This window comes from Micropterus dolomieu, linkage group LG21 (genome assembly GCF_021292245.1).
Source record: "Micropterus dolomieu isolate WLL.071019.BEF.003 ecotype Adirondacks linkage group LG21, ASM2129224v1, whole genome shotgun sequence".
In the NCBI taxonomy this organism is placed as follows: domain Eukaryota; kingdom Metazoa; phylum Chordata; class Actinopteri; order Centrarchiformes; family Centrarchidae; genus Micropterus; species Micropterus dolomieu.
In genome coordinates this window covers 16021984-16048553 of record NC_060170.1, presented here as the reverse complement: position 1 = coordinate 16048553, position 26570 = coordinate 16021984, and the positions used below count along the sequence as shown (strand labels likewise).

Below are 26570 nucleotides of genomic sequence, written 5' to 3'. Positions count from 1 at the left end.
TTAACATTATCCTAAAGAGCTTTGTAGTGCACACAAAAAAGACTATGGACTACAACATTGTGGTACCAGGAAATCGAGACAGAGTGAGAGCTCTTTTCTTTTTTTCCCCCTGCTCTCTGCTACAGATCAGGCGAGGAGGCGTCTAAAAGCCAATCAGAGACCCTGGTGCAAACCAACGTATCCACAGCATCTGCATAGTGGTGCGTCCGGGGGGAGGGGGTATTAATAAAAAACAATTATTTAATACTGTTAAAACTGCATACTATTATACCATGCGTTCAGTAATAATGACACAATTAAAAAAAAAAAAAGTTTAGATTTATTTATTTTTACATCCTCCTCCTCCTCAAATGAAACATGACACATCCATTTCCTCTTTCATTTTGATGGAGGTGTGACTTTAATAACTGGTATTTGATTCTCTACTCCTTCTTTTCTGCCCACCCCAAACACTCTCTTCTGTCGGTAGTTCACCAGAAGTGAACTACACATCCCGGAGTGCTCCTGATAACCCCTCCAGGCTGGACCTGTGTGATTTGGCGCTGAGACCGACAGACCCACCGACCAGGCCCGGACTAAAACAAGCAGGGTGCCTTTGTTAAACCAGAGGAAGAGGGAGCTAGAGATTATTATTCTTATTAGGAAGAAGAAGACTGCACACCGGAGGGGGGTGGCGAGAATTGAACATATCTATCTCTCGCAGGGGTTTCACTAAATGCTCCTACATTGAGGAAGAGCCAAGCGTTTGGATTGGGCAGCGAGCAGGGAGCGTAACAACCCCCCTCCTCCTCTGTTGAGAATTGCGTTAAAACGAAAAAGGAAAGGCCTGCGCTTTATCTATATTACAGGATATATTTTTTTTGATTTTTTTTTTCTTATAGATTAAACGAGGAAACGCTGCTGGCTGGTGTATGTGTTTAGAATGGGACACGCTGAAGGTATTGCCATTTTGTTTTGTTTTATTTCCCTGCATCTCTCGACTCGGCATCAAAATCTGTGCAGCTCCTTTGCTCTCCCTCTTTAGCGATAAGCGTGTTTGCCGTGGCTGTCGATGCGTGTTGTTGTCCCCCCTCTCTCTCTCTCTCTCTCTGCCTCCGCACGGACCCGTTTTTGTGGTCGTGGCTAGCTTATTTTCAGGCACATTTCTCCCCAAACCGCCAGTGATGGAGGGATAATCACGCCAGACAATTTGATTTAAAGGGGCAAAGGCAGCCATATTGGCAATGGAATGTTAGCTTAGCCAACGTTAGCTTTCCCTTTCATCTGCTCCCATGTGTGATGCTCATAAACGGATAAACGTTAAATGCAAACGTCTAGTCAAAAGACAAACCGTCGTGTCCCCTTGTCGTGTTTGTCTTCTCACGGTTAAAACGTCTCACATAATTCAAAGACAACCCCCTCTTGCTGCCAGGTAGCTTTAGGCTAACATCGCAGAAAGCTATAATATCATTCAGTACAAATATGTGCGTGTGCGCAGTCGTATTTTTTTTAAATATAACAAAGTATTACTGTTTACCACAGCAGATATGAGCCCCAAAAATAACACCAAAATGGAGCTAGTGACCGTTACTTGACACCTTATGGATGTTTACATCACCGTTGTCCACCTTTGCCAGTGCTGGGCAGCCTGTTCACAAATTAAACCACAATCAGTGGATTAGTCTGTTAACTGTTAGCGCGCAAGCCACAACACTTTCAACGTGCTGAATTAATCACGACAAATATTAACAGTGCCAAGGTAAAAGAGGGCAATGCGGACACCTGGTAGCTGCTCTTTTGTTTTGTTTGTGAGAGCAGGCCACCATGTGTTTAGTGTTGATGAAATTAAACCCCACAAATGATCTATAGCTTGTGAAAAGAGGAAGCACACTAGATGATTAATGGCAATCAAAGAGGAGCCTGCACAACTTAACTCAGAAGTCACAAGCTGCCTGGAATATGTCTTGTGTTTTGAAAGCAAGTTTAAGATAATTGAGGGTGATTTTTGGCTGAGGATCTGCCCAGTTTTTGAAAGAGTTTGACTGTACAAGTCCGCTTATTGTCCACTGGCATCTAACATTCAGTGAGCCCTGTGAGTTTATCAGGGCTTCGACTAACAATCATTTTTTTTTATTATGGATTCATCAGCAGATTAGTTCAGTACACAGATTCACCCTTCAAAATTCCCCAGAGCCCAACTGAACATAATGAAATTACTTGTGTTGTTTGACCAACAGTCCAACACTCAAAGGTTTACTGTTATTGAAGACATGAAAACAAACAAATATTCACATTTCAGAAACAGAAACCAATGCAGTTTTGCTTGAAATTCTACTGAAGTGATTATCGAAGTTGTTCATTGAATCTTCTAATTGTTTCAGCTCTTTAATTTATTAGGAGCTGAGGTTAGATCTGAGAGATGCGGTATGCATTCTCGGGATGGAGCTGCATGTCACATAATATTTTATGGCTTCATAAAGCATCAAAGCTGGATGACTCGACAGGCAAAGCATGGTACTGCTCTGGGGCCCCCAAAGCCCCCAGTCCACTGATCGGCAATTATTTTGGTTGCAACACAAGCAAATCTGTTTGCAAATATGCACCAATAAAGCACAATATTTGATGAAATGGCAAGGACATTTCACAAGATAATGTTTTCTGGCTAGAATCAAACTGGGAACGTTGCATTTATATGTTATGTAGACATGCATCTTAACCACAGGATGCCCTGGTCCTGTAGTTTACCTTAACATGAGGCCTTGTGCTATACAGGTTTCTTGTGTAAAAATCGAGTTTTAAAATACCAGATGATGTTGATGATTATTATTATTATTACCTACATTTGTTTAATGAAATTACCACTACCCAAATTACACATAGAAAACCAGGGGCAGGATGGTATCCCAGAATAGGTGTAATGGTAGGTTTCTGGACCTCTGGGCAAAATATTATGAAGCTGCCATGTGTAGTCAGCAGTATGAACTATCTGACATACGTACACAATGCATAGAGACTGGCAAAAAGCGCCATAGAGAGAGTAGATTTGATTTTTGTAATGTCAGGTGCTACATATTCTGTCACTCCTGCTGCACAAGGGCTCCATAAAGGTTAAATAAAGGGATCTAGAACAAGGTATTTGAGTGGTTTGTTTGTCTTGGCTTTGTGGCTGTGTGTCGTCGTTTGAGTGATCATGATTTAATCAGAGCCTACCTGTGTCTCCTTTGATTGCATGTCTCTCTGTCAACAGGTCCAGTCAAAGAAAAAGACAGTTAAGGATGCAGGAGCCCAACAATGGATTTCTCCTTCTCTTTCATGCAAGGGATCATGGGAAATACAATTCAGCAACCCCCTCAGCTCATTGACTCAGCCAACATCAGACAGGAAGGCACCTGCGACACCGGCAGTGACCCGGGCGAGGATGGACCCTCCTACGATGCTGCTGCCCTGGATGCAGAGTTTTCCTACCCGTCATCGGCCTCAGAGGACATGTCACAGGTTCCCAACGGCTACCCGCCGGGTCTGGGCATGTACGAGCCACAGGCCAAGTTCTCCATGTACTCACAGTTCCCCAATGGCTCGGCTAACGGCTATGGGGCCATACGGAGCTTCGGAGAGCACGGTCTCATGCCGGGAGAGGGGACAGTCCTGAGAGGCCCAGGCCTCCAGGAGAGACCTTTGTCTCCCGTGTCTCCACCTCTGCCCACACATCACCCACACCTCCACCACCATCACCACCACCACCACCCCCATCACCACCACCATGCGCACCACTTCCACTCAAACCCTCCTCATATACAAACCCACCCGCACCCACACAGTCCTCCACCGCTGCCCTCCCAGCACCACCTGCCCCAGACGCCTCACATCATGACCCACACTCTCCCCCCTCCTCCCCCATTACACCTGCCTTCCTCCAGTCCTCCCCCCTCCCTTGTGGACAGTACTCCCTCTTCTCAGCCCTCCCACGCCCCGTCCAACACCCCTGGTGGGGTCCTGAAGAAAACCAGCTCTCCAGAGATCAAGCTGAAGATCATAAAGACGTATCAGAATGGGAAAGAGCTGTTTGAATCTGCGCTGTGTGGAGACCTGCTGCAGGAACTGCAGGTAATGCATGCATGAACATGCTCTTTAGCGTGCGCGCACAGAATGAATCTCCTTTTATATGAAATTAAAAAACACTTGTGCTTGATCTTAAAGCTGAAATGATTGTTAACCTTTCCAGTCCACTTCGATTTTTGATTTTTCGATTATCAGAACAGCTGCAGATAAATTTTCTTTCTATTGATAATTCAACTATATGTTTTAGCTTTACATACAAACAACAGCACAGGTTACATAAAGAGAACAGGGCAGTGTGTATTGAACCACAGAAATAGTACATCACATACTAAATAGAAGTCTGAGCTGTCTAATTAAAACTTAAAATGAAAATATAACACTGTGCATCTTGGTTTACTTTAAGAAGTGGATATCCGAGGATGTTTAGATCTCAACGGATGGAGAGATCCATGTTTAGTCACCTTTTTGTAGAAAAAGTAAACCAATGTTTTTCTATTTTCTAATCTTCAGAAGGAGTCTCAGAAGAGCGAGGCCACTCAGGTGCAGCGCAGACATGAGAGGAAGAAGGAGAAGAGGAAAAAGAGCGCAAGGCTGCAGCTCCAGGTCCAGGAACAGAGCCTGGACCAGAGCCAAGCACAGGTGGCAGGTACCACAGGCCAGACAGAGGACATCAACATCCAGCCCCTGCCGACAGAAACACCGCCAGCCCAGACAGAGAAGCCTCAGAAGACCGTTATCAAAACTGAACCAAAGACGCCGAAGGCAAGAACACAACTGTTCTCTCTCCGTAGCAGTTTGAGTTCTTTGCACATCGATCGCTGTAGAATGTAGTAAACACACTTGTCATTGTTTGGATTTTCAAAGCTGACTCATTCATGTTCACGTTTAGGTTCCGAAGGTCCATCATCCATCAGTGATCCAGGAGACGGGCTTCTGTAAGGAGTTTGTGATAGGAGATCTTGTTTGGTCTAAGGTGGGCACCTACCCCTGGTGGCCCTGCATGGTCTCCTCTGACCCGCAGATGAAGGTCCACACTCGCATCAACACCAGAGGTACACGTGCACCAAAAAGCCCTCCAAATGCTCTGAATGTGCCTGTTTTCTTTCACAAATGTATATATGTGTAGGGAAACAAACGCCACAGCCCGTTTTCCTTTTCGGTGTGCAGGTCACAGGGAGTATCACGTCCAGTTCTTTGGCAGTGTGGCTGAGCGAGCGTGGATCCATGAGAAGAGGATCGTCATTTACCAGGGGAAGCAACAGTTTGATGAGCTTCAGGCTGAGACTCTGCGCAAGACCACAAACCCGGTAGAGAAACACAAAGTACGTATGAAGGCATCTAAGACATTTTGTCAGACTGATCCAGTATAGAGATTACATATATTTAGTTGTTGTTTTTTTTTCAATTGTATACAGGCATTTTTAGGGGAAGAATCCTTAAATAAAGCTCATTTTCAGTCGAGCTTTAAATGTATTATTTTGTTAACCGAAGATTTAAGTGTAATATTGGCCTCATCTGTTTGAAATGTATGCAGTAAATAATTAAATGGCAGTAATGGTAAGTATAATCCGATTTATGCTGGACTTTTGAGACTCCTGCAAATCTTTAGGATTAACAATATATTAGCTGCCTTTTCATATTTATATTTACATACTGTATAGTATAATAAAGAATCCCTCAAATGCACTTATCAAATAGGGGTGAGAGAGTACTTTTACTTTTTACTTGAGAACTTTATCTTTAAATTCTGAAGAGACTCCACACCAGCCTGTATTGTGCTCAGTGCATTGGACTATTGTGGCCTGTTATTTTTGAGTATTATTTACAAATCATTGGTGTTTTATATTGAATGCACATTTTATATATATATATATATATATATATATATATATATATACAGCACAATCACAAGTTTGGTGAACAGGTAAAAACTATATCAGAAAAATACCATCTGCAATTTCTATTAGTGGAAGGGTATTCTCAGCTCTCCTGTCCACAAGAAGACCTTATTCATTTTATAAATGAATGAATAAATACAATTTTATTTAAGTCATCACATGGCTCATCACTGGTGCGGTTATAACACACCTTTTAACAAAACCTAAATGTTTATAGTACAACCATTTATTTTTCTAAACTCTTATCCATTCTCCAGTCTTTTTCAACAACCATTTCATTTTGTGAGTCTTTCATATTCATAACTCGGATTCTTTGTGTCATTAAGGTAAATTATAGTGAACACTGTCAAAGAAAACATTTTTGAATCTTTGGAGACTTTAAATCTGGGTGAAAATCAGTTAAAATATTTACCATTAATAAAAAAAAATAAATAAATAAATCTGGGCAAATTATGTAAGAACTGACACTAAATTATGCCATGTACGTTTTTATTTTTTTATTTTTTATTTTTATTGATAGTATTGGTTCTCCAGTCAGACAGACTACTTAGAAATAAAGTTCATCAGTTGTTTTGTATCTTTTTTTATGTTTTCTTCTGCAGCTTCTGAAGCCTATCCCTCAACGGGAGCGTTCTCAGTGGGAAGTGGGTGTTGGTCACGCCGAGGACGCCTTCCCGATGACGCGGCAGGAGCGAATTGACAACTACACCTTCATCTACGTTGACCCAGAGCCTGCTGAAGCCCCACCCAACAAGAAACCCAACGTCAGAGCTGAGAAACGAAACCGGCGCTCCAGCGGCTCAGTCAGTAAGAAGGAAGATGGAGGAGTGAAGTCACCAGACAGAGAGCAGCCACCACGAAGGCAGCTGCCGCGCCGACAGTGTAGTATTTCAAACACCGACGACAACACGAACTCCCAGGCCTCAAATGAAGAGAAGAACCAGAGGGGGGGCCAGCGTAAGACCAGCCCCCCCAAACTGAGCGCCGGTTGTGATGCACGAGAACAGCAGGACTCACCACCTCCGGTCAGGGCCTGGAAAACAGCAGCCGCCAGGAAGCTGCTGCCTCTCTCTATCACTATGAAGCGGCTGAATGTGGAGATCACAAAGTGTGACTGGCCTCTCCTGCAGAAAAAAGCAGCACCGTCTCCAAAAAAAGACAAAGAAGAAGAGAAGGAGGAGAGAGTGGAGAGAGAGGCCAGGCAGCCGGACCTGGGATACTGCTCACCTGAGGTTGGTGTAACTCAGGCAGGCAGAAACATGTATTCACCACAGTTATCCTGTGAGGATATTTCAAATGTTGATGCTTTCAGCAGGACACTAGAGCTAAACCTGAGCCCAGTCCTGAAGAGGAGGAAGACGGGGACGAAGGGGAGGAAGAGGGGGAGGAGAGGAGGGGCTCCCCTGCCAGTCGGAGGAGTGAGGAGGGAGGAATGCAGCAGACCTCCTCCCCTGGATCCCCCCACAGTAGTCCACAAGGTAAAACACAGACCTGCAGGGTGTTTTTTTTAATGAATATTTGATATGTGAAGTCCGTAAGAGAAGCAGCTCAATATTTTTATGCGTTTTCAGGCTCTCAGGAGAGGAAGCTGCAGCGCCGATCAGTCAGAAGCAGGTCTGAGTCAGAGAGAGGCAGCGATCCCGTCCCTAAGAAGAAAACCAAAAAGGAACAGGTATCAGTCCTCCACAGATAACCTGGTGTTCAGAACAAAGACAGCACAGCATTAGCACAGGCACCTTTTGTTGCATGTTCTTTTTGATTCCACACTCTCAGCTATCAAATAAAGGCAAAATTGGCCAAAATATAATAAAAAAATTGCTTCAGGGACAGATGAGACAATGTAAAATGTGTGGGTTTCAAGGCTTATCAGAGGCTAAAGCACTGCACAGAGGTTTGTAATATTATGAGAGAGGATCTTTCAACACTGGGAAGCTACAATATTTTTCCTACATCGTGTCAGTAATCGGTGAAAAAACAAAGTAATCTATCAGGAATGTGTGCGTGACTGTCTAGAACATACTGATTTGTGACAAAGTTGAGCCAGATAACTGCGCGTGCTATGTCAGCGCAGTGGCCTCATTGAAATGAATGAGGCTGCATATTATTTTATGTGTATGAAAAAAACACGAGAACCAAAACTGCCTTGTTTATCTTCCTCACAGGCGGAGATGGCTCCTGAGACCACACTGAGGACAGGTTCACAGAAAGGTCGGAGGTCCTTCTTTCATGCCTCCTGTATACGTCTGCGGTGGAAAAGTACAAATACTTCTAAAAAGTGAAATCCATCTTTTTTTTATTGACCCTCTGTCATCCTGTAGGAGCCAGTGAGATCTCAGATGCCTGCAAGCCCCTGAAAAAGCGAAGCCGAGCGTCAACAGATGTGGAGATGGCTTCTTCTCAGTACAGAGACACGTCTGATTCTGACTCTAGAGGCCTCAATGACCCACAGGTGCTCTTAGAAAACATGCACAGAGATACACACAGACCCAAACAGGAAAACACTGTTTTTCCTGCATGCGGCAAATGTGAGAATGTACTTGAAGTGTTTCATACTTGCAGTGATGTGTACGTAATCATCATCTGTTTAACTTTGGCTATTTGCTTTTTCCGCAATGTGCAGGACTTTTTACATTCATCACAACTCGAGCTGAAACAGTCAGTCGATGAAGCATCAGAAAAGTATTCAGCAATAATTTTGATATTAATTTGTCGTTTAAGGTGTTTTTAAAGCAAAAAATGGCAAAAATCCAGTACTTCTAGCATCTCAAATGTGAATATTTTATACTTTTTTTTTTAAATGATTGTATTATATTTTGATTCTGTTCTGTTGTTTGGACAAAAAAAAAGATTGGGAGGATGGGGATTTTTTGCTATTTGCTGACATTTTATGGAGCATTAACCAAGAAGAATCAGAATCAGCTTTATTGCCAAGTAGGTTTACAAATACAAGGGATTTGCTTTGGTGACTTGGTGCTTAACAATAAACGTAACACTTGACATTTGGTGCGTCTTGGCTTTATAAGACCACATGTGAACCTACTTCTTTCTGTATCTCTCAGGGTTTATTTGGAAAGAGTCTTGATAGTCCAGCAACAGCAGATGCAGACGCTTCAGATACTCAGTCTGTTGACTCTGGCTTGTCCCGTCAGGACGGCAGCACCGGCAAGAGAGACACCGTGTGCCAGGTCAGCGCTTCTCATCTCTTTTCACTCTTTTTCTCCTCAAAGTTTACAGGTTATCAAGTTATGATGTTCTAATTGTCTTTTTCTCTGTGTGTGTGTTTGTGTGAAGATCTGCGAGGTGTATGGGGAGGGTTTGGTGGTGTGTGAAGGTGAATGCAGCAGACAGTTTCACCTGGAGTGTCTTGGTCTGACGTCCCTACCTGAAGGCAGATTCACTTGCTTAGAGTGTAGAAACGGTGAGCCAATCAGAATACATCTTCACTGTCACATCTGTTGTGTTTGGCTTTTTACTATCAGGGACTCTCTGCCATTCTTTTTCTAGGCAATCACCCTTGTTTTAGCTGTAAGACAGCGGGCCGTGAGGTGACACGCTGCTCTGTGTCTGGATGTGGTTGTTATTACCACGAGGATTGTGTCCGTAAACTCCCGGGCACCACCAACAGTGCCGACGGAGGCTTCTGCTGCCCTCAGCACAGCTGTTCTACCTGCTGCCTGGAGAGAGACCTGCAACGCGCCAGTAAAGGTAAAACGACTTCTGCTGTGTTTTTCAGCTTCTCTGACTTCCTGTTTTGCTTCTGCAGTGGAGGCTCTGGGGCAATGAGCCGGTGCTACATCAGCAAAGTGTGAAGAAAATGTATGAAAAATGAAGCTTCCCGTTGATGTTATTGACCAACAGCAATCAAAAGTGCAAGAGGAAGAAGAAATAAGACCGTGTTTTTCATGAGGGAAATTAGATTGAGGAAGAGAGGATTGACAAGAAGGTGCTACTTTAGGAGGAACGCCTAGACTGAAATCTTTTGCTGCATTTCCTGCAGAATATTTGGTGACAGTCTTGCTAAAAACATCTGGTTCCAGCTTAAACTAAAAGTGCTGTATTTGCTTTGAGGCAAGAGGCACCTGGAGGCTGCAGACCACTGGAGGAAAATAAAATAATTGCCATGTTCCTGGAAAAGGAAACGAGGTGCACCCTGTTTGCAGCAGAGTTTAAGTATTTTGTGGTTTAAAAGTGAAACCTCAGATGCTAAGGTGCCAAAAAATGTGCCTAGAAAACATCTGTGACACCAATTACCACTTGTACCTCTGACACCAGGCGTAATTAATGCAGTTTGTGTTTGATTCTGACCATACTGTGCATTGCAACAACCTATTAATTTGTACATAGTTAGAGAGGAAATTACTAGGGCTGGGCATGTTAACGCCTTATTAATGCGATATTAATGCGATATTAATGCGTTATTATAGCGTGTTATGACCTGGCTCAAAAGGATGATGGTTGCATGAATGTATATGTGAGAAGGTGGTGTAATATGCAAAAACAAGATAAATACCACAAAGCAATAGTCCAACCAAAGAAAACCAAACTAAAGGGGAAACCAGGGAGCCGGCCCGCAGGGAGGTCTGACCTGGCCTCGACAGCAGCCTCCTGCAAAATGAGACAACAGGTTACAAATAGCCTACACTCAAAGACACTGGGCCCACGTGCTTTCAGTTATCACAATCAGCTCTTGAGCCACGAGAGAGAGAGAGAGAGAGAGAGAGGGAGAGACCACATCCACGCATTAACGAATTAATTAATTACTTTAGATAAACAAAAGCAAGCCAGGCGAACAAATGCGAACCACAAATGCCATAGCGAAGTGGGTAGCTACACACTGCATGCTGATTAGTATTGGGGAAGATGTCGGTCTTAGGAATGTTCTTAAAATCACAACGTAGTCGCTTGGCCCCGCGGGGTTGCTCTGCGCTCCTCAGGGGAACAGGAGACAAGCGCTCCGCGAGTAAACGGCAGGCGCTCTATGGATAGTAACCATGGCAACATGCTTCTGTGCGCTACACAACTGTAGCCTATTTAACTTAAGTTAAAATTATAGCCTACATAACTTTACCTGATAGGCCTTCATGTAGTTTTGCGGGGATGCTCTGCCATGTGAATTCCCTCCTGTTGATGTCCTATTTAATAAACAGTAATAGATTCTGGAAACTCACAAACAGCGAGGATCAGTCTCTCTTCCAATGATTTGTGCTGCGCGTCGCTTACAAAAAGTTCAAGACAATTCAACTTTGGCAGCTGGCGGGCGTGTGCGTGAGGCGACCACTTCACCTCACTCTAACAGGGACACTTTATGCTACTCCCTGAGAAAAGAAAAATGTTTCTGCTGATACCTTTTCAGAAAAAAAACAAGAAAACAGATTTATATATGTTAACCTGTTGCTCAGAAGGAGCCTGTTATGATCGTGGCTCTGGACTCTAACTTGTTTTAACAATCTAGATAAAAAGTAATGCCCTGATGCAGTGGCAAATGGCTTTGGTTTTATGTTTGATTTGAAACATTAATGTTTAAGTTCAGATTTACAAGAAATATTTTATTGGTACTGTGTATAGGGAATACTGCTGGTAAAAAGCACCTTATTTGTTTAGTGTTTACAAACCATATGTTATTGCACTTTTGTGTACATAGCAGTACATTTAAATTAAAAGTGCGCAATACACTATTTTAGAATTCATTATTAAATTTTGCGCATAACAATGTGATTAATCGCAATAAAAAATTTTAATCGTTGCCCAGAATTACAATTTCCCCTCAGGGAGTCATCTCAGATAACATCTGTCTGAGATTTGTTATACGTATATACTGCGATTGAGTATTAGTATGTAGAATCTATTGTACATCCAGTCCCAATAGGAGACAATCATGTTTGTGTTGTTCCGAATTTGCCTATATAGTCAAAAACAGTGGTTTCCAACCTTTTCGGCTGGTGACCTCTTATATATAAAAAAAAGCAGTTTTTATTTGTGGCCCCTTGTGACGTTTCATTATGTGTATGAGTCGTTCGCAGTTCCACCAAAGAGACATTTCCCATCTACGCTTCTCAGATGGTTTCATTGAAATAACAGTTTGAGGTCCAAATAGGTATAATTATCAAATATTTCACACTGACTGAAGTGACAGAATAGTATATGTGTGTGTTGCAGAACTTTTCTTTTCTTCTTTTCAACCCCATTAAATATCTCACAACCCTCCAGATTTATCTTGTGATGCCTTATGTTGGAAACTGCTGGTCTTAACCTCAAGTTTGAATGTTGAGTGTTGAGCCGTGTTTTCTGTTGTTCAAGTACAATGAGGCAAAAACATTTTAACATCAGAAGACTGAAGCTGAAGTGGTCATATTGTTTCCTTCTGATTTCCTTTAATTACAGCTGGAACTCATAAAAGAATCTGACCTAATTAATTTTAAACCCTCTGCGTGTGCTGTATCACAGCTACATGACTCGTGTGATGGACTGAGCAGTTGTAAATATTGTAAAGTGACCACTGACTGTAAAAGGTCAGAAGCTTGGGGGGGAGAGAATAAACTGTCCCTGAATCTTTTCTCCCCCTCTCTTTTACTTCCCGTCCAGGTCGTCTGATGCGTTGTATCCGCTGCCCACTGGCCTATCACACAGGAGACAGCTGCGTGGCGGCAGGCAGCGTCGCCCTCACTCATCACATCATGATCTGCAGCAGCCACGGCAGCGCCAAGAGGAACGGCCTCCTCACCTCCCCCATCAACGTGGGCTGGTGCTTCCTGTGTGCCAGAGGTAAGCTCTCACAACTGTGCACACGAGCCTTCCTCTCCATCCGTGAACCAGAGCAGACAAATGTGGAAGTTCTTAATTTTGCCACATTTGATGACTTTTGCTTCCACGGTCTGATTTCAGTCTTGTTTCAAACAGCAAGAACAGTTCTTCTTACTTAACACTTCACATTTGAGCGTCAACAATACCTGATCAGCCTCCATTATTGTAGTTTTTCCATCTTCTTCTGTGGAATATTTTTATATACAATCCACAGCTGCAGTGACATCTCATGATTGAAAACTGAAACCTCACATACTTTTTACATATTTTATGTTTAGATATTTTAATATTACATGTTCCATGTTTGGCATTGTTGTTCATGAATAGCAGTGCTGTGAAATGTAATGTTTGTTTTTCCACCACGATACTAATACTAATGAATGATCCAGGCTGTTACACTGCACTCTTAAAATAATCCCATCTGTGCTGGATGGTAAAGAAGACACAGGATTTACTTTTTGTTTTCATGAACATTAACCAGTTTGGATGTGATGTTTTGCCTTGTAAACCGCAAGTTGAGTGCACTGTTTGGCCTCTTTGTGTTGGGACAAACTTTGTTTTACTTGTTTCTTCTGTGTGTGCGTGTGAGGGCGAGTGAGAGAGTGAGAGACTGTGCGTATGTGTTTGTTCTTTCTCTTCTTTTTGTGAATTTTGGGTAATTTTCGAGTTTGACTGCGGCTCACCCCCGTCTCTTCCTGTGTGTCTTGTGTAGGGCTGTTAGTGCAAGACCTTACTGACACCATATTAAGTTCATATGCCTATAAGTCCCACTACCTTCTGACTGAGTCAAATCGTGCTGAGTTGAAATTACCTATGATTCCCTCTCCTTCGTCAGCTACCAAAAAGAATGTTGGGAAAGGTAACTGAACAGTTTTTCTCTTTCTCCTTTTGTCCCACTGGTCTGTGTTTGTGTTGTGCCTGCTCCCGTTCTGATTTAGTTTCCCTTTTGTACCCATCTTTCATTTCAAAGCCTCGAGGTGCAGAGTTAATTAACTGGTTAAACGTGCAGTTAATTTTAATGCAGAGTGGCGAAAAGTAACCTCAGCCAAGTTCCCTAACACATTAACAGATAACATTGGGCCTCATGCAAGAAGAGTTTTGTATTATTATCCCAAACCTCACTTTTTTGGGGCATATGAGAAGTATAAGAAGCATAAATTCAATTTAGCTCACTGGGACACCTTAATAGAGTTAATGTTGTTATTTACGCCTGTGCTTTTCCTACTATGACAAGTTAAAATGTCTGCTGTGAGAAAGGCTTGTTTCCTGTTTCAACCTGATGGGTGTCACCTGTTCACTACATCATCATTAGCATAATGATAACCCAAATCGCTATATAAGGCTGTGTGTCCTGCGTCATGTGTGGGCAACTTTCATTCAAATATGAAAAGACCTGCTGTCAGAAGTCCGCAGACAAAAGCAGAACACACACAGCCGTGTCAGTAGTGATATTAGAGGACAGTTAGAAAATATTAAAACAGCTGCCAGCGACGCGCCATCAGAGCAGCGCTGTACTGGCAAAAAAATAAAGAAGAAATGTTGTGATAAATATTCTAAACTCAAAGTTCACTTACTTAGTGACCATGGTCTTTTTCTGCAGGTGGGACCACTTCCAGGTGTCAAATACAGGACCTGCGTCACGTGACAAAAGGTGGTCAAATAACCGCTTTCTATGCTGATGGCGAATGTAACGTCCCATCGAAAGTGAACCTTGAGTTAAGAATCTTCATTACAGAATTATGTGTTCCCAAGGTCAAGAATGAGGGATGGGTTTGACGAGCAGTTAGATACGAAAATATCTCACTCAAACATAGTTGTTCCATGAGTTAAGGCAGGAGGTGGTGAGAGGATATTATTCAGCAGGTGATGTTAAACTGCAGCAGTAAATTTCCTTTCCGTAAATTTTATTTTAGTTGATTTCGGCATCATATTCAGATTCAGGCATTATGATTCTGAAAGTCAAACAAGTGTGGAAGACAGACTATGTGTACTGCTCGTGAATTATGTTCGCACAAGTACAAGAAAACTGGTGAATGCGATGAGTTCTCTTTAAATCACTTGTACGTGCCACTTCAGAATGAACTTGTTTGAATGAGCGGTTCTTGCACGAGGCCCGTTGTGAAATTGTTTTCAATCTGGGTATATTTCTCTACAATAAAGTTGTTAGAAAGAAGAATCAAACGTTCTCTGCTGGGAAAACCTAATTTGTCATTAAACCTCCATTACTTAAAACTAGTGTATGATGCCTTGATGCAGGACGCTCTGGGTTAGTCCAGGTTCAGTCTGTGGTTTGTGGAGCTTGTCGCTGCTGGAGGCGCCCTGCTTCTCTGCTTCAGCACTCTGGGCTTGTTTTTGATTTGAAAGGCCTCGTCTACCTCTTTTATGCTGACTGCAACTAAGTTTTATTTTCAGATGAAATGTTGGCTCACCTCATCTTCTTGAGCTTTGACCTGCCTTGGATGGAATATAATCCCAATCCGGACTAAATTTGAGTACTGTAAAGAAAAGTGAGTTCTCAAGTGCAAGAACAGTGAAATTACTCTCTCTTCATTAAAGAAATCAAAATGCAATATTATTAGAAAAAAAATATGATTCCATGCAAGGTGGTCTGTGCAGGATGCGATATGTGTGATGGGAAAAGTTTGCTTTACTGGCAGGACTGCATGCCTGCTTTTTGCCAATAATTTGTTATTGGAGTATAACCCTGATTCCTTGTTAACTTGCTGGCTGATTTTTATCACAGTGCTGCCGCATGTATTTCCCATAGACTGGTCTTGGTACAGTGCTCTGAATCTGATTGCCAGACATGCTGTAACTGCTGCAACATAAGTTGTAAACAACCTGAGAACTTCATGCAGGGGTTTCCAACCATTTTTAGTCTTTTTTTTTAAGCAGTAAGGCTCTCACAGGAGCCTTCACTGAAGCAAAAGGCTGCGGACCTGATGTTATTATGTGGTTTTCCCCTACAAGGACCGTATTTTCTAGATGTTGGAAAACAGTGACTTGTTGCTGTATTTGTTATCTGTAGACTTTGTAGTCTTTATACCTTTCTTAGGCTTGTCTGCAAATGAGATTCAGAGTGTGTCCAGGTTTTAAGGTGCATCACCTAATCATACACTCCTCCTCTCTTTGCATACCAATTTCCCACAACGCATGCACACACACACACACGCACACATACAAACACACACACATATACATGTGTACATCCACACAAATGTAGGAGGCAAGTTGCTGTGCTGCGACTCATGCCCAGCTTCCTTCCACCCCGAGTGTCTGGAGATGGAGATGCCGGAGGGGGCGTGGTCCTGCAGTGATTGCAGGGCAGGGAAGAAACCTCACTACAAACAAATTGTCTGGGTCAAACTGGGCAACTACAGGTACGCAGAGAGCACTGATTATAGACCCCTGTCAGTTTATGGTACGGTTACATTTAAAGGGTATGACTGGTGATCATCTATATTTTTGTTATCCAACATTTCCATGAAAAGACCGAAATGATCAGTGAAGTATTGCCTATGTCAACATAATTCTGATATAGCGGATTCCTCTGTGCCACAGGCCTCCATTATTGTCTAACTATTAAAAACACATCAATTAGTCACAAGTGTCCTACATTTACACCCTCCTGCTGCTGTAAATACACTCTACTGCACCAGATTTGTATCAATCTGCAGCTGAAAATACAAATGCACTATTTACTCTTGTTTGAGTAACTTTTGCTAATGTGACAATGCCCAGCTGTTTTAGGAAAGGATTTATTTTTAAAGATGAATGCCTTCAGTCGGACCACTGGGCTGAAAACCTATGAAAGGCTGGGGACAGACTGATGTACTGTTTTTACTGTACTGTCTTTTCATAGTATCAGTTGACATTATCAACAATAATTAATATATCACCAGTCTTATCCTTTTAATTTCAGTGCAACAGAGCTGCTTTGCACCTTGCACTGAAACAGGATGTGATATTATAGCTGCAGGTATCATTGAGCATTGGTGTTTTCCTGTCTCACGCTGACTGTGAGCGATGCTCTTTTAATATTCATGCTGCAGTTTATAGTCTGCTGGCATGGTACTAGATTAAGATGTGGAAATGGGACACAAACCATCTCTTTAATGATTATATGCCAAAAAACATTTTACTACTGGCCAAACATGTAAGTCAACAAACATGAACTTTCATCTATGATCCTGTAGGAGCTCAAGAAAAACAATTTTTGTAGCCAGGAATAAATTCTCAAAATATTGTTATTCACAAGTTTAAGCAAAGTACATTTTTGAAAAGTTTGGTGCAGGTTATTTTTTTGTTACCACTCTCTTCTACTCCCTCTTCTTCTTGTCATTGAACAATGTCCCTGTCCCATTCCCTTGCAGGTGGTGGCCAGCGGAGATCTGCAACCCTCGCTTGGTGCCATCAAACATTCAGAGCCTTCGCCACGATATTGGGGACTTCCCTGTCTTCTTCTTTGGCTCCCACGACTACTACTGGATCAACCAGGGCCGCGTCTTTCCCTACGTGGAGAATGACAAGAACTTTGTCACGGGTCAGATCAACATCAACAAAACCTTCAAGAAAGGTAATTTCTTCATAGAAAGTTTGTCCCAGTTTTTGGCCTTTTAAAGCTGTAGGAAGGATTATTTCTGACATATTGTTGGTGTGTTTTAGCTCTGGAAGAAGCAGCCAGGCGGTTTCAGGAGCTTAAGGCACAGAGGGAGAGCAGGGAGGCTCTAGAGCAGGAACGCAACTCTCGCAAACCTCCGCCTTACAAATTCATCAAGGTAATGTTGTTTTAATATCTCACTTAATATAAATAACCCAAACATTTTATTCGTTAAGTTATATTCAAAAAGTCTTCAGTGTTTTTACTTATTCTATTGGTGTTTTGTTTTGTTGTATCAGTCCAACAAACCAGTGGGGAAAGTGCAGGTGCACGTAGCTGACTTGTCCGAAATCCCACGATGCAACTGCAGACCAACAGATGAGCATCCTTGCAGCCTCCACTCGCAGTGTCTCAACCGCATGCTGCAGTACGAGTGTCATCCACAGGTCTGTGTGCATGTTTGTTACCATTTGCTTTGCTCATTGCTTGAACAATAAAACCGGTGAGACAGTCATGAGAAATCACACCTCTTGACTTCTTACCTTCTTTATGTTGTTGTTGTCAGGTGTGTCCTGCAGGAGAAGGCTGCGAGAACCAGTGTTTCTCCAAGCGGCTGTATGCGGAGACAGAAGTAATAAAGACAGACGGTCGTGGCTGGGGCCTCAGGACCAACCAGGCCCTCAGAAAGGTGGGTGTTGAGCTTGATGTCCAGTCCTTTCACCCAACACTTCAGCCCTAGTTTGGTTCACATTTATGATGAAATAAATACAAATTAATAACAGTGAACGGTTTTGGAAAACAATTAGGTTTTTTTTTAACCAATTTCGCATTTAATATGTGATTCATTTTTAAGCTCTTCACCTTCTGTATTATTCAAAACGGACAAGCAGTAAACCAGTGTATAGTCTGACCAACACAATATTAGATAGATATACAAACATACACTGTTCTTTCTTGTTGGTCAGGCCTGTGTTATGATGAAATTAGGTGATGCATGAATTTTTATTATGAGCAATGGTGGAGAAGAAATCTAATTTTAATAATTTGAGAAAGATAATTTGAGTCAAGTCATGGCATTAAATAATATGATATAATATCATCAGGTAGGCCTACCTACAGACGGCAAGAAAAACTAAGTTCACCACAGTGTGTTATACAGGAAGTGCTCAATTTAAAAAAAAAAACAAACACAGTTCAACCACCAATTAATACGTCCAAATCTCCTAGGAGTTGGGAATTGGGTTCCACAGCCTCCAATGCTAGTAAGCAGCGCACTGGCTGTAACAAGGCTGTAACTCGAGGCAGACCAGGCCTCTTTCGGACTTGTGAGTTTCGTTTGAAATGCCATTTCACAGATATTTCCTGAGCTGACAGGTGGCTGTGTGTGTGACGCAGGCGCCGATCGCCACAATATGTTTACCTTACTACACGTGTCTTTCTGTTGTGCATTTTTACTGTCTGTCAAAGCGGCGGATGGCCCGACAATTTCACCCACCACCACCCCCCGGGTGGCAGGTGCTACTTTCATTCTCTGTGTGGCACTAAAGTTTCTGTTGTGTCAGCTTCTGTCAAGCTTACGGCCACTGTACAACAAGAAGTCAAGGTACAGCGTAACGTGCAAATTTCATGCTTCTTCTGCAGAGTGCTTTACTCTTGGGTGTCATGTGACCAGAGTGTAATCGCAGCCTTTGCGATAAGAAAATCTCATTTTATCACGTCGCAAATGAAGTTAATCATTCAGCCCTAAACCAAACCGATCTTTAATCATGAATAGCTTAACTGTCAAGCTGTTGTCTTAACCTGCTTTAAATATAAATAATTTAAATAATAATTTAAATAGTATGTCAAAAAAATTTTATGTTTTTGAATGGAGGACTCTCTTTTTACTAAGTGACAGTTTGAAAGCAGAACACTTGTCATTGGCCCTGTGACAGTAGTTTTGATGGAAATTCAAAGCAGTCAGGTATCACCAGGATAGTTACAATTTCAGATTTGACCCTGTGTGAAAGAGATCAAATGTCAATGAGAACAATTTAAAATGTGGGGTGATGGAGCAGTGGATAAAACGCATGCCTTTGGTGTGAGAGACCTGGGTTACTGGGCCACTGTGACGCGTCCACCAATGTGTCCATGAGAAAGACACTTAACCCCTAGTAGAGTTGGGCCGATAGCAATTGGCGATGGCCAAGTATCGTGATTGTACATTCCTGGGAATTCTCTTCTCCCCACACTCAGACACACCTCAGGTAAACGCTCTCCATCTCTCTCAGCAGGTGAGCCGCTTGTGGGCTCGTTATTGACGCAGCCTATCAAACAACCAAAACCAACATCTGTACCCTGTGTGTTCAATGCCGCTTTACCTGGTCCGTGCTTGTAAAATATCCACTGTGACTTGTAACATTATAGGCTACCAATTTTTTAACCAGGTGAAGTCTGTGCGAGTGAACACATGCACGTACGACGCCCCCGATGTCATCGTCCATCCCGATGTTTCAATGTAGACATCGTCTGATGGAAATTTTGTAGACCTCATCCAACCCTAACCCTTAGTTGCTCCAGAGGCGTGCGACCTCAGACATATATAGCAATTGTAAGTTACTTTGGATAAAAGCGTCAGCTAAATGAATAAATGTAATGTAAACCGAATCAATAAAAACAAAACAAGACGAAACAAGGCAAACATAACGATTAGAAAATAAGTGAAATGACTCTACATATGAAACAATAGTTGACTACAATGGAAAATAGTCAAAATACACAGCAACAAAAGGAAAGCAAAAACAATCCAAAACAACACAAACCACAATAACATCTATGTGAGATTCAACACTTTTTTAAAAATTAAAATGAAAAGCTACTGTTGTTGTGTCTGACATTGGTGGGGAGCATCTTCCAAGCAGAAAAAACTTTATAAAACCTGAAACCTGTTGATTCGTACTTGACATTGACTCCCGCCCGTCTCTCAATTAGTCATTTTGAGTAAGGCCTAAAACCCTGTAAAAATGTGTTGTGTGTTGTTTCCACCAGGGCGACTTTGTGACAGAGTATGTGGGAGAGGTCATAGACTCAGAGGAATGCCAGCAGCGAATCAAACGCGCCCATGAAAATCATGTGACCAACTTCTACATGCTCACCCTCACCAAGGTAACATCAGTGACACTGATAAACATCGTTCAGAGGAGAGACCTCCACCAAGCATTTCTTTAAAGACTGTCCTCTTTATATCCGTCTTTCTTTTTAGGATCGTGTGATAGACGCCGGCCCAAAAGGAAACTCGTCTCGGTTTATGAACCACAGCTGCAGCCCAAACTGTGAAACCCAGAAGTGGACGGTAAACGGAGATGTTCGCATCGGACTCTTCGCCCTCTGTGATATCGAGGCTGGTGAGTTTGGAAACATTCTCTTATATTCCTACGTGTACAGTACATGCACTCAGGGGAAGCTAGATGATGCACTGTGACGTGACTGGTGCTCCTGGTGTTCCTGCAGACACAGAGCTGACATTCAACTACAACCTGCACTGTGTGGGCAACAGGAGAACGTCTTGTCACTGTGGATCGGACAACTGCTCTGGATTCCTAGGGGTGCAGCCAACGGTGAGGACATTTACCGCTTACAATCGTCGTAAATCCAGTTCTAGAGCAGGACTGACTTTGGGAGCTGTGTTTGAAACCGTTTCGTCTTTTTTTACAATGTCCTCCAGAGTGCTGTGGTGATGGAGAAAGAGGAGAAGGCCAGGAACGCCAAGCTGAAGCCGAAGAAGCGGAAGCTGCGGCCGGAGGGAAAGCACACACACGAATACTTCTGTTTTTGCTGCGGAGAGGGAGGGGAGCTGGTGATGTGTGACAAAAAGGACTGTCCGAAAGCATACCACCTGCTGTGTCTCAACCTCACCAAGCCGCCATACGGTAATGACAAAATAAGTGTGTGTGTTTGAATCCATTAAAATCTATAGACACAATGTCGAAATCTTGCTGATTGCAAATCAGACATTTCAGCAGCCTAGCGTACCTGCTGTAATGCTCCCAGATGATGCAGACATATGAACGTATTATTACAGACCAACACAGCATTGTTTCCAAGTGTCTTTATTCTTTATCACTGAATGAGATGAGCAAACTATCTGCAGCCTTTTAGAAATACAGGTCAACTCCTAAGCCATGGGTATCTATCTTTTTTGGTTTGTGACCCCTCAAAGAGGGAAATGTCTACCTGGGATTCATGGTTTTAAGTCACTGGTTGCACATGTCTAACATGTTGCCCGAAAGAAATAGTGCCTATTAAAATAGTTAACAGCGAAGTCTGTGTTGTGATGTCTGTCAAAAGTTATGGGAACATTGTTCCTAGAAATACACATTTCTGTCATTTGGAATTTTTCAGCGGTTTGACGACCACAAACAAAATTCTGTTCATATTATAAAAAGCAGAACATATAAAACCAAAACTGTCTCCATGGTCACACACACCACTTGAGGTACATGAGAAAATATGTCTTTTTAACAGCTTTTAAAGAGGGTTTGCACATAATTGGCATTGTTGGCATCATCGTATGATTAGATTACATTTATTTAGCTGACGCTTCTATCCAAAGCGACTTACAATATGTGCGTTTCAACCATTCGGATACAATCCAAAAATTGCAAGCATCATGCAAGTACGTCAAATATGCTGAACCGCTTCAAGTCCTGCGTTTAGAAACCAGGAGGACCCAGATGCAGGAGTTTTCAGTCTGCGACAGAAGATGTCCAGAGTTTCTGCTGTCCTGATGCTGATGAGGAGCTCCCTCCACCATTGTGGAGCCAGGTGGTGATTTTGTTGAGCGGTAGCTGTGCCCCCCTGATAGTGAGGAAGTAGCAAGCTGATTGGCTGTAGCGAAACGTAACAAACGGGCTGGGGTGTATGGTTTCGACACTGTACAGCTGCTGTTTTGCATGTTTTAAACGCGTGTCTTTAATGAGCCTTGTCGAGGGAGAATTTCCGTCACTGCTTTGGGACAGACAATAAAGGTTGATGTAGGATGGGCCTGAGCCATTCACAGAACGGTAGGCAAGTGTGATTAAATCATTTTGACTGTGTCAAAATGAACCCTGAGATTTATCTTGAGACCCTTTAGTAGGTTTGAAACCACTGCACTTTCTCCATAATGACCTCCCTGTCTGTCTGCAGGACGTTGGGAATGTCCCTGGCACGACTGCAGCGTTTGCGGCGCCCCGGCCTCGTCTCTCTGTGACTTCTGCCCTCGCTCGTTCTGCCGTGATCACGAGGCGGGGGCGCTCACCTCCTCCTCCCTCGAAGGCCGCCCCTGTTGCTCCAGTCACAACCCCGCCAGTCCCCTGGATTCCAGCTCGTCCCAGTCGCAACGCTCCACTCTGAGCCCCGTCAGGGTCAAAGAGGAGCCGGAGCCGGTCTCAGAGTGACACCGCAGCTCCCTCAATACCTCATTCCCCCGTAAAGTGCGCTCCTGTTGGCCTCCTGGGCTCCGATCCACCTCTGCTCTGAAGCAGCGCACTACGAAAGGGAATACAGTGCTTTTTTTTGACGAGTGCAATGGCCCCTGTTCAGAGACGAGACACACAGACGAACACCTCGATGCTGTTTGCGGCGAGAGCAGAGCAACTGGAGTGTCGGAGAGGGAAGTGTCCAGGCTTCATTTTCCCTCCTCTCTTGCCATAAAACACCACTAACGCTCTCTACAGCTCGCCTGCGCCCACCGGAGGGGCTCAGACCACCACCTCATTATGTTTCTTTTGGTCTTTTTACAGCTCTAAAAATTTTAAGTGTTGTCACGTCGTCAGTTACCGACATTTTGAAGTACTCGACGAGTGAGGTGGAGGGAGAGGTAGAGAGGAGGAGGAGGAGGAGGAGGAGGAGGAGATGAAAAGCTGAACCTCTCCATCACCACCACACTGCTCCTTTCCTTGTTTACCTGCTGTAAGCTGTGGTTGGCATTTCAACACACACAGGATGGCTGCACGGAGATGAGCCAGCCTTTTGTCCTCCTCCGCAGCCGATCACCACTCCCAGACGTGATCTGTCATTGTATTTATCTCTTCTTCTTCTTGGAGGAAAGGAAGGAAGGGAGGGGGCGGGGGGTGACCGATTTTGTGCAATTTCTTTCAGGACCACACTACATTCCAACCTTCCTTAGACATGGTTTTAATATACTTATGGGTAAAGATGAATATAATTATATACAGTATCTATGTTTGTTAATGTTTACAGACAGATTCTCTCACTTCATCTTGGCGAGTGGTGTATTATGTTTGTTTGTTTAGGTGTTAAGCATTACGCAGACCTCCTTGTGAAAATAGTCCTATTAAGGTGAAATATAATGGTATATAGTGTAATGGTATGACATTACAGAAGTACTTGTGATTTTCATATTGCCAGTCTCACTCGCCATCTTGTACATAATTGGCTCATAATATTGTAATAAGTACTTAAAGATCAGGAGGGACGTAGCCTTGCCTCTCTGGTTGTTCCTGGAAGAAAGAAAATGCTTTTTTTTAAAACAAGACAGATCTTTTTTTTTTTAATTTTCTTTTTTTTCAATGAAGTTCTGTTCCCCCATTTCCTCTGAGCAGTTACTGTTATTTGTATTGTTAGAACGGAGGGGCTCAGCTTTTGACCACTGGTGCTGTCTTAAAGTATTGTTGATCAGCCTTAAGTTTGATTCTGGCTGTAGTAATTACTGCCCAGACGCAGTCCATTTCAGTAACGTTGTGTACTGTGACCGCTTTGATGCTTGTTTTTTGTTTTTCTTTCAGTTTTTTTGTTTTGTTTTGCCAGACTTTTCTGAAAAGCACTTTTACACAGCTTGTCACTACACATTTTAGCTAGGTGATACATATACAGAAATGTATATTAAAAGAACGTAAGACAAGTGTTTCAAAATGGATACCTCTTCTTCTTGTAGTAATGTCGGAAAACTGTGTTGTAACTTCTTTCCCCCCCTTCCCTATTGGTCAGAAACGTGGCGGGTACAGGGCGTGGTTTGAGTTGCCTAAATGCTGTTTTTATTTGTTTGGTTTTTTTTGTTTGTTTTGGCACAAGTAGGAATGACTGCCAGCCTGGCTTCGTACAAAAAAGTCCTCAGTGTCCTCAAGAGGCACTGCTTCATTTTCCACCTGGACATCTTCAAGGCTGGACTTCAAATAAAGACGTAATGGTATAACAACAGTCCAGTCCAGTATAATGTACAAAAACAAACTTCTGTACAGTGTTTTTAATCGCTCATCTGTCAAATCCAAATTCTTTTGTATTTATTGCACCACATTTTATACAAATTTCTTTTTCAAAACACCAGTGCAGTAATTTGTCTCCCACTCCACCACAGTGTAAGTGAAATAGACTATTTAAAAAACATGGGGAGTTTTACATGATATATCTGTATCTAGTCATTGCATACATTTGTTTATTTGTTTTTTAACATTTGGTGTAATGATTCCACATTTGGTAACAGCCGCTGTTCATTGACCTGTATCGTGACTCACTGTAATTGGTGTAACGCAGTGTGAAGCAGTTCAATATAGGAATGTAAAGTTTCAGTTTCAGAGCAGTTTTTGTGCTTTATTTCTTTTTTCCCCATTTAGCCTGGACTCAAGTGATCATCACAGGAGGTTTATCTGTAATCATTCCTCAGCTTTTTGCTTGTGATTCTACCCCGGTTATGTGACTTGTTTGTTTTCTGACCTTTTTTTTTTTTTTTTTTTTTTTTTTTTTTTCAAGCCTCCGGTTGTAAAAGTCAAGTCAGAGGGTGAAATGGTGCCAATGTTTCAAAATCATTTTCATCATTCATTAGGGAAAGCGTAAAGTAGATACACAGCTGCCAGTTTATTAGGTACACTTACCTCAAACTAATGCAATAACTCCTCACTTCATGAAGGTTATAATGTTAAGTTTTATATTGAAACTGTTTTAGAGGTGTTAATTTAACTGTATGATGATTTTGGAGGATGCACTCGAACTGTAGTGGGTTTGGACAAAAAATATCCAATATGTGTTATATTGACAGGTGTGTCAATACAATTCAGCAGCACCACAAACTGCATCCTCCAAAATGACCACACAGTTGAATCAACACCTCTCTAAATTCAATAAAAACTGAACATTGTAACCTTCATGGAGGGGGGAGTAACGGCCGGACTGTTGCATGAGACGGCATCAGTTTTAGCTAGGTGTACCTAATAAACTGGCAGCTGAGTGTAAATCACAAAGAAGACTAAAGAAAGGAAAAACAGAAGCGGAGTCAGTGAATGCAGAAAAGTTCAGACATGTATTAAGAAAAATACTCTGCTTGGAAAAATAATGTCTGATATCTGAGGTGTTTCTACAAAAAAGTATTAAAATTCAATGTGCAAATATTGTTCACTTCCAAAATTTAACTGCTGGACACGAGATGTCTCTTTGTTCACTGAAAAGTCCATTCTCAGTTTGTGTGTGTGCGCTGGAGGTTTAAAGTTTTCACCTCACGTTTGTGTAAGATGCATATTGAACCACGATACAATATATCAATATATCAAGTGCACAGTGAAGGTCAAACACGGAAGTAACGACCAAAACCCGTTTTTGAGTGGAGGGGGGCTTTAATATGCTAAATGTATGCACACACATACAAAACACAGGGACTTAATTGGGTAAAGAACGCAGAAACGGGTTTGAAAATGACTGTATTTGTGCACAAACGTACATTTTCTGCATTCAGCAGCTCCTTTTTTTTTTTTTTTCTTTCTGTCATTACTTTTTAGGAAGGCTACCTTCCACTAAATCTGGCAGATTCCTGAGAGAGAAAAAACAAAACCTAATCTTGCTGGTTTCCTGGCTCCCGAATTTGTCTTCGCTTTTCAGAGATGCATTTCTGTTGCATAGGTTGTTTGGCCACTTTAGTATCAGGTAGGTGCATCATTAAGGCACTTTCACTTACATACTCAAATGGTCTGTGTGTCTAAACTTGAACTTTTTATTTATTCATCAATGTATTTTTATTTTTTTAACACAGGAGATGCATACATGTGTGATTATGAGACCACAGGCATCCTTGACTCCATGACTGAATGATGACTTGTGATTATAAAACTGGTCTTGAAGCCTTTTTTTCAAGGGGACTTTTTTCAGCTGAAGTGCATGCTTCCAACATCAGACACTGGTTTAATCCACTTCTGTGATCAGTTGGAGAGTCTTAAAATGCCTGATTTTAATGCCAACGTTTTGTTTTTATTTGTGTTCCTTTTTAT

At 42.3% G+C, this 26570-nt stretch overlaps 1 protein-coding gene across 9 annotated transcripts; it reads left to right on the top strand.

Moving 5' to 3' along the window:
- Positions 1 to 453: 453 nt before the first annotated feature.
- nsd3 (nuclear receptor binding SET domain protein 3) lies at positions 454 to 26212 on the top strand. 9 transcript variants are annotated; one of them, XR_006822428.1, is made up of 27 exons: positions 454 to 938; positions 3227 to 4083; positions 4549 to 4800; positions 4928 to 5090; positions 5206 to 5360; positions 6539 to 7168; positions 7249 to 7414; positions 7508 to 7608; positions 8099 to 8144; positions 8255 to 8385; positions 8996 to 9121; positions 9228 to 9354; positions 9441 to 9641; positions 12519 to 12698; positions 13450 to 13596; positions 14338 to 14388; positions 15961 to 16117; positions 17111 to 17313; positions 17403 to 17515; positions 17637 to 17783; positions 17903 to 18025; positions 20365 to 20481; positions 20579 to 20720; positions 20827 to 20933; positions 21041 to 21245; positions 22504 to 24505; positions 26085 to 26212. XR_006822428.1 is itself a non-coding variant. In XM_046034558.1 (26 exons), the coding sequence occupies exons 2-26, from the start codon at positions 3271 to 3273 to the stop codon at positions 22752 to 22754; spliced, it is 4851 nt and encodes a 1616-aa protein (XP_045890514.1). In that variant the 5' UTR covers positions 454 to 938; positions 3227 to 3270; the 3' UTR covers positions 22755 to 24895. The 9 variants fall into 9 exon arrangements, 8 of the variants coding, with proteins under 8 accessions (XP_045890514.1, XP_045890517.1, XP_045890513.1 ...); XM_046034558.1 differs by lacking the exon at positions 26085 to 26212 and having other exon boundaries at positions 7252 to 7414; positions 22504 to 24895; XM_046034561.1 differs by lacking the exon at positions 26085 to 26212 and having other exon boundaries at positions 13573 to 13596; positions 22504 to 24895.
- Positions 26213 to 26570: the final 358 nt, after the last annotated feature.

Excerpts from the sequence above, each read along its gene's own strand:
- nsd3 (XM_046034557.1), top strand. The coding sequence starts at position 3,271 with ATGGATTTCTCCTTCTCTTTCATGCAAGGGATCATGGGAAATACAATT. Across the intron at positions 7,415-7,507 it reads CCCCCACAGTAGTCCACAAG|GCTCTCAGGAGAGGAAGCTG; the intron begins GTAAAACACAGA and ends ATGCGTTTTCAG. Across the intron at positions 9,355-9,440 it reads TTGCTTAGAGTGTAGAAACG|GCAATCACCCTTGTTTTAGC; the intron begins GTGAGCCAATCA and ends TTCTTTTTCTAG.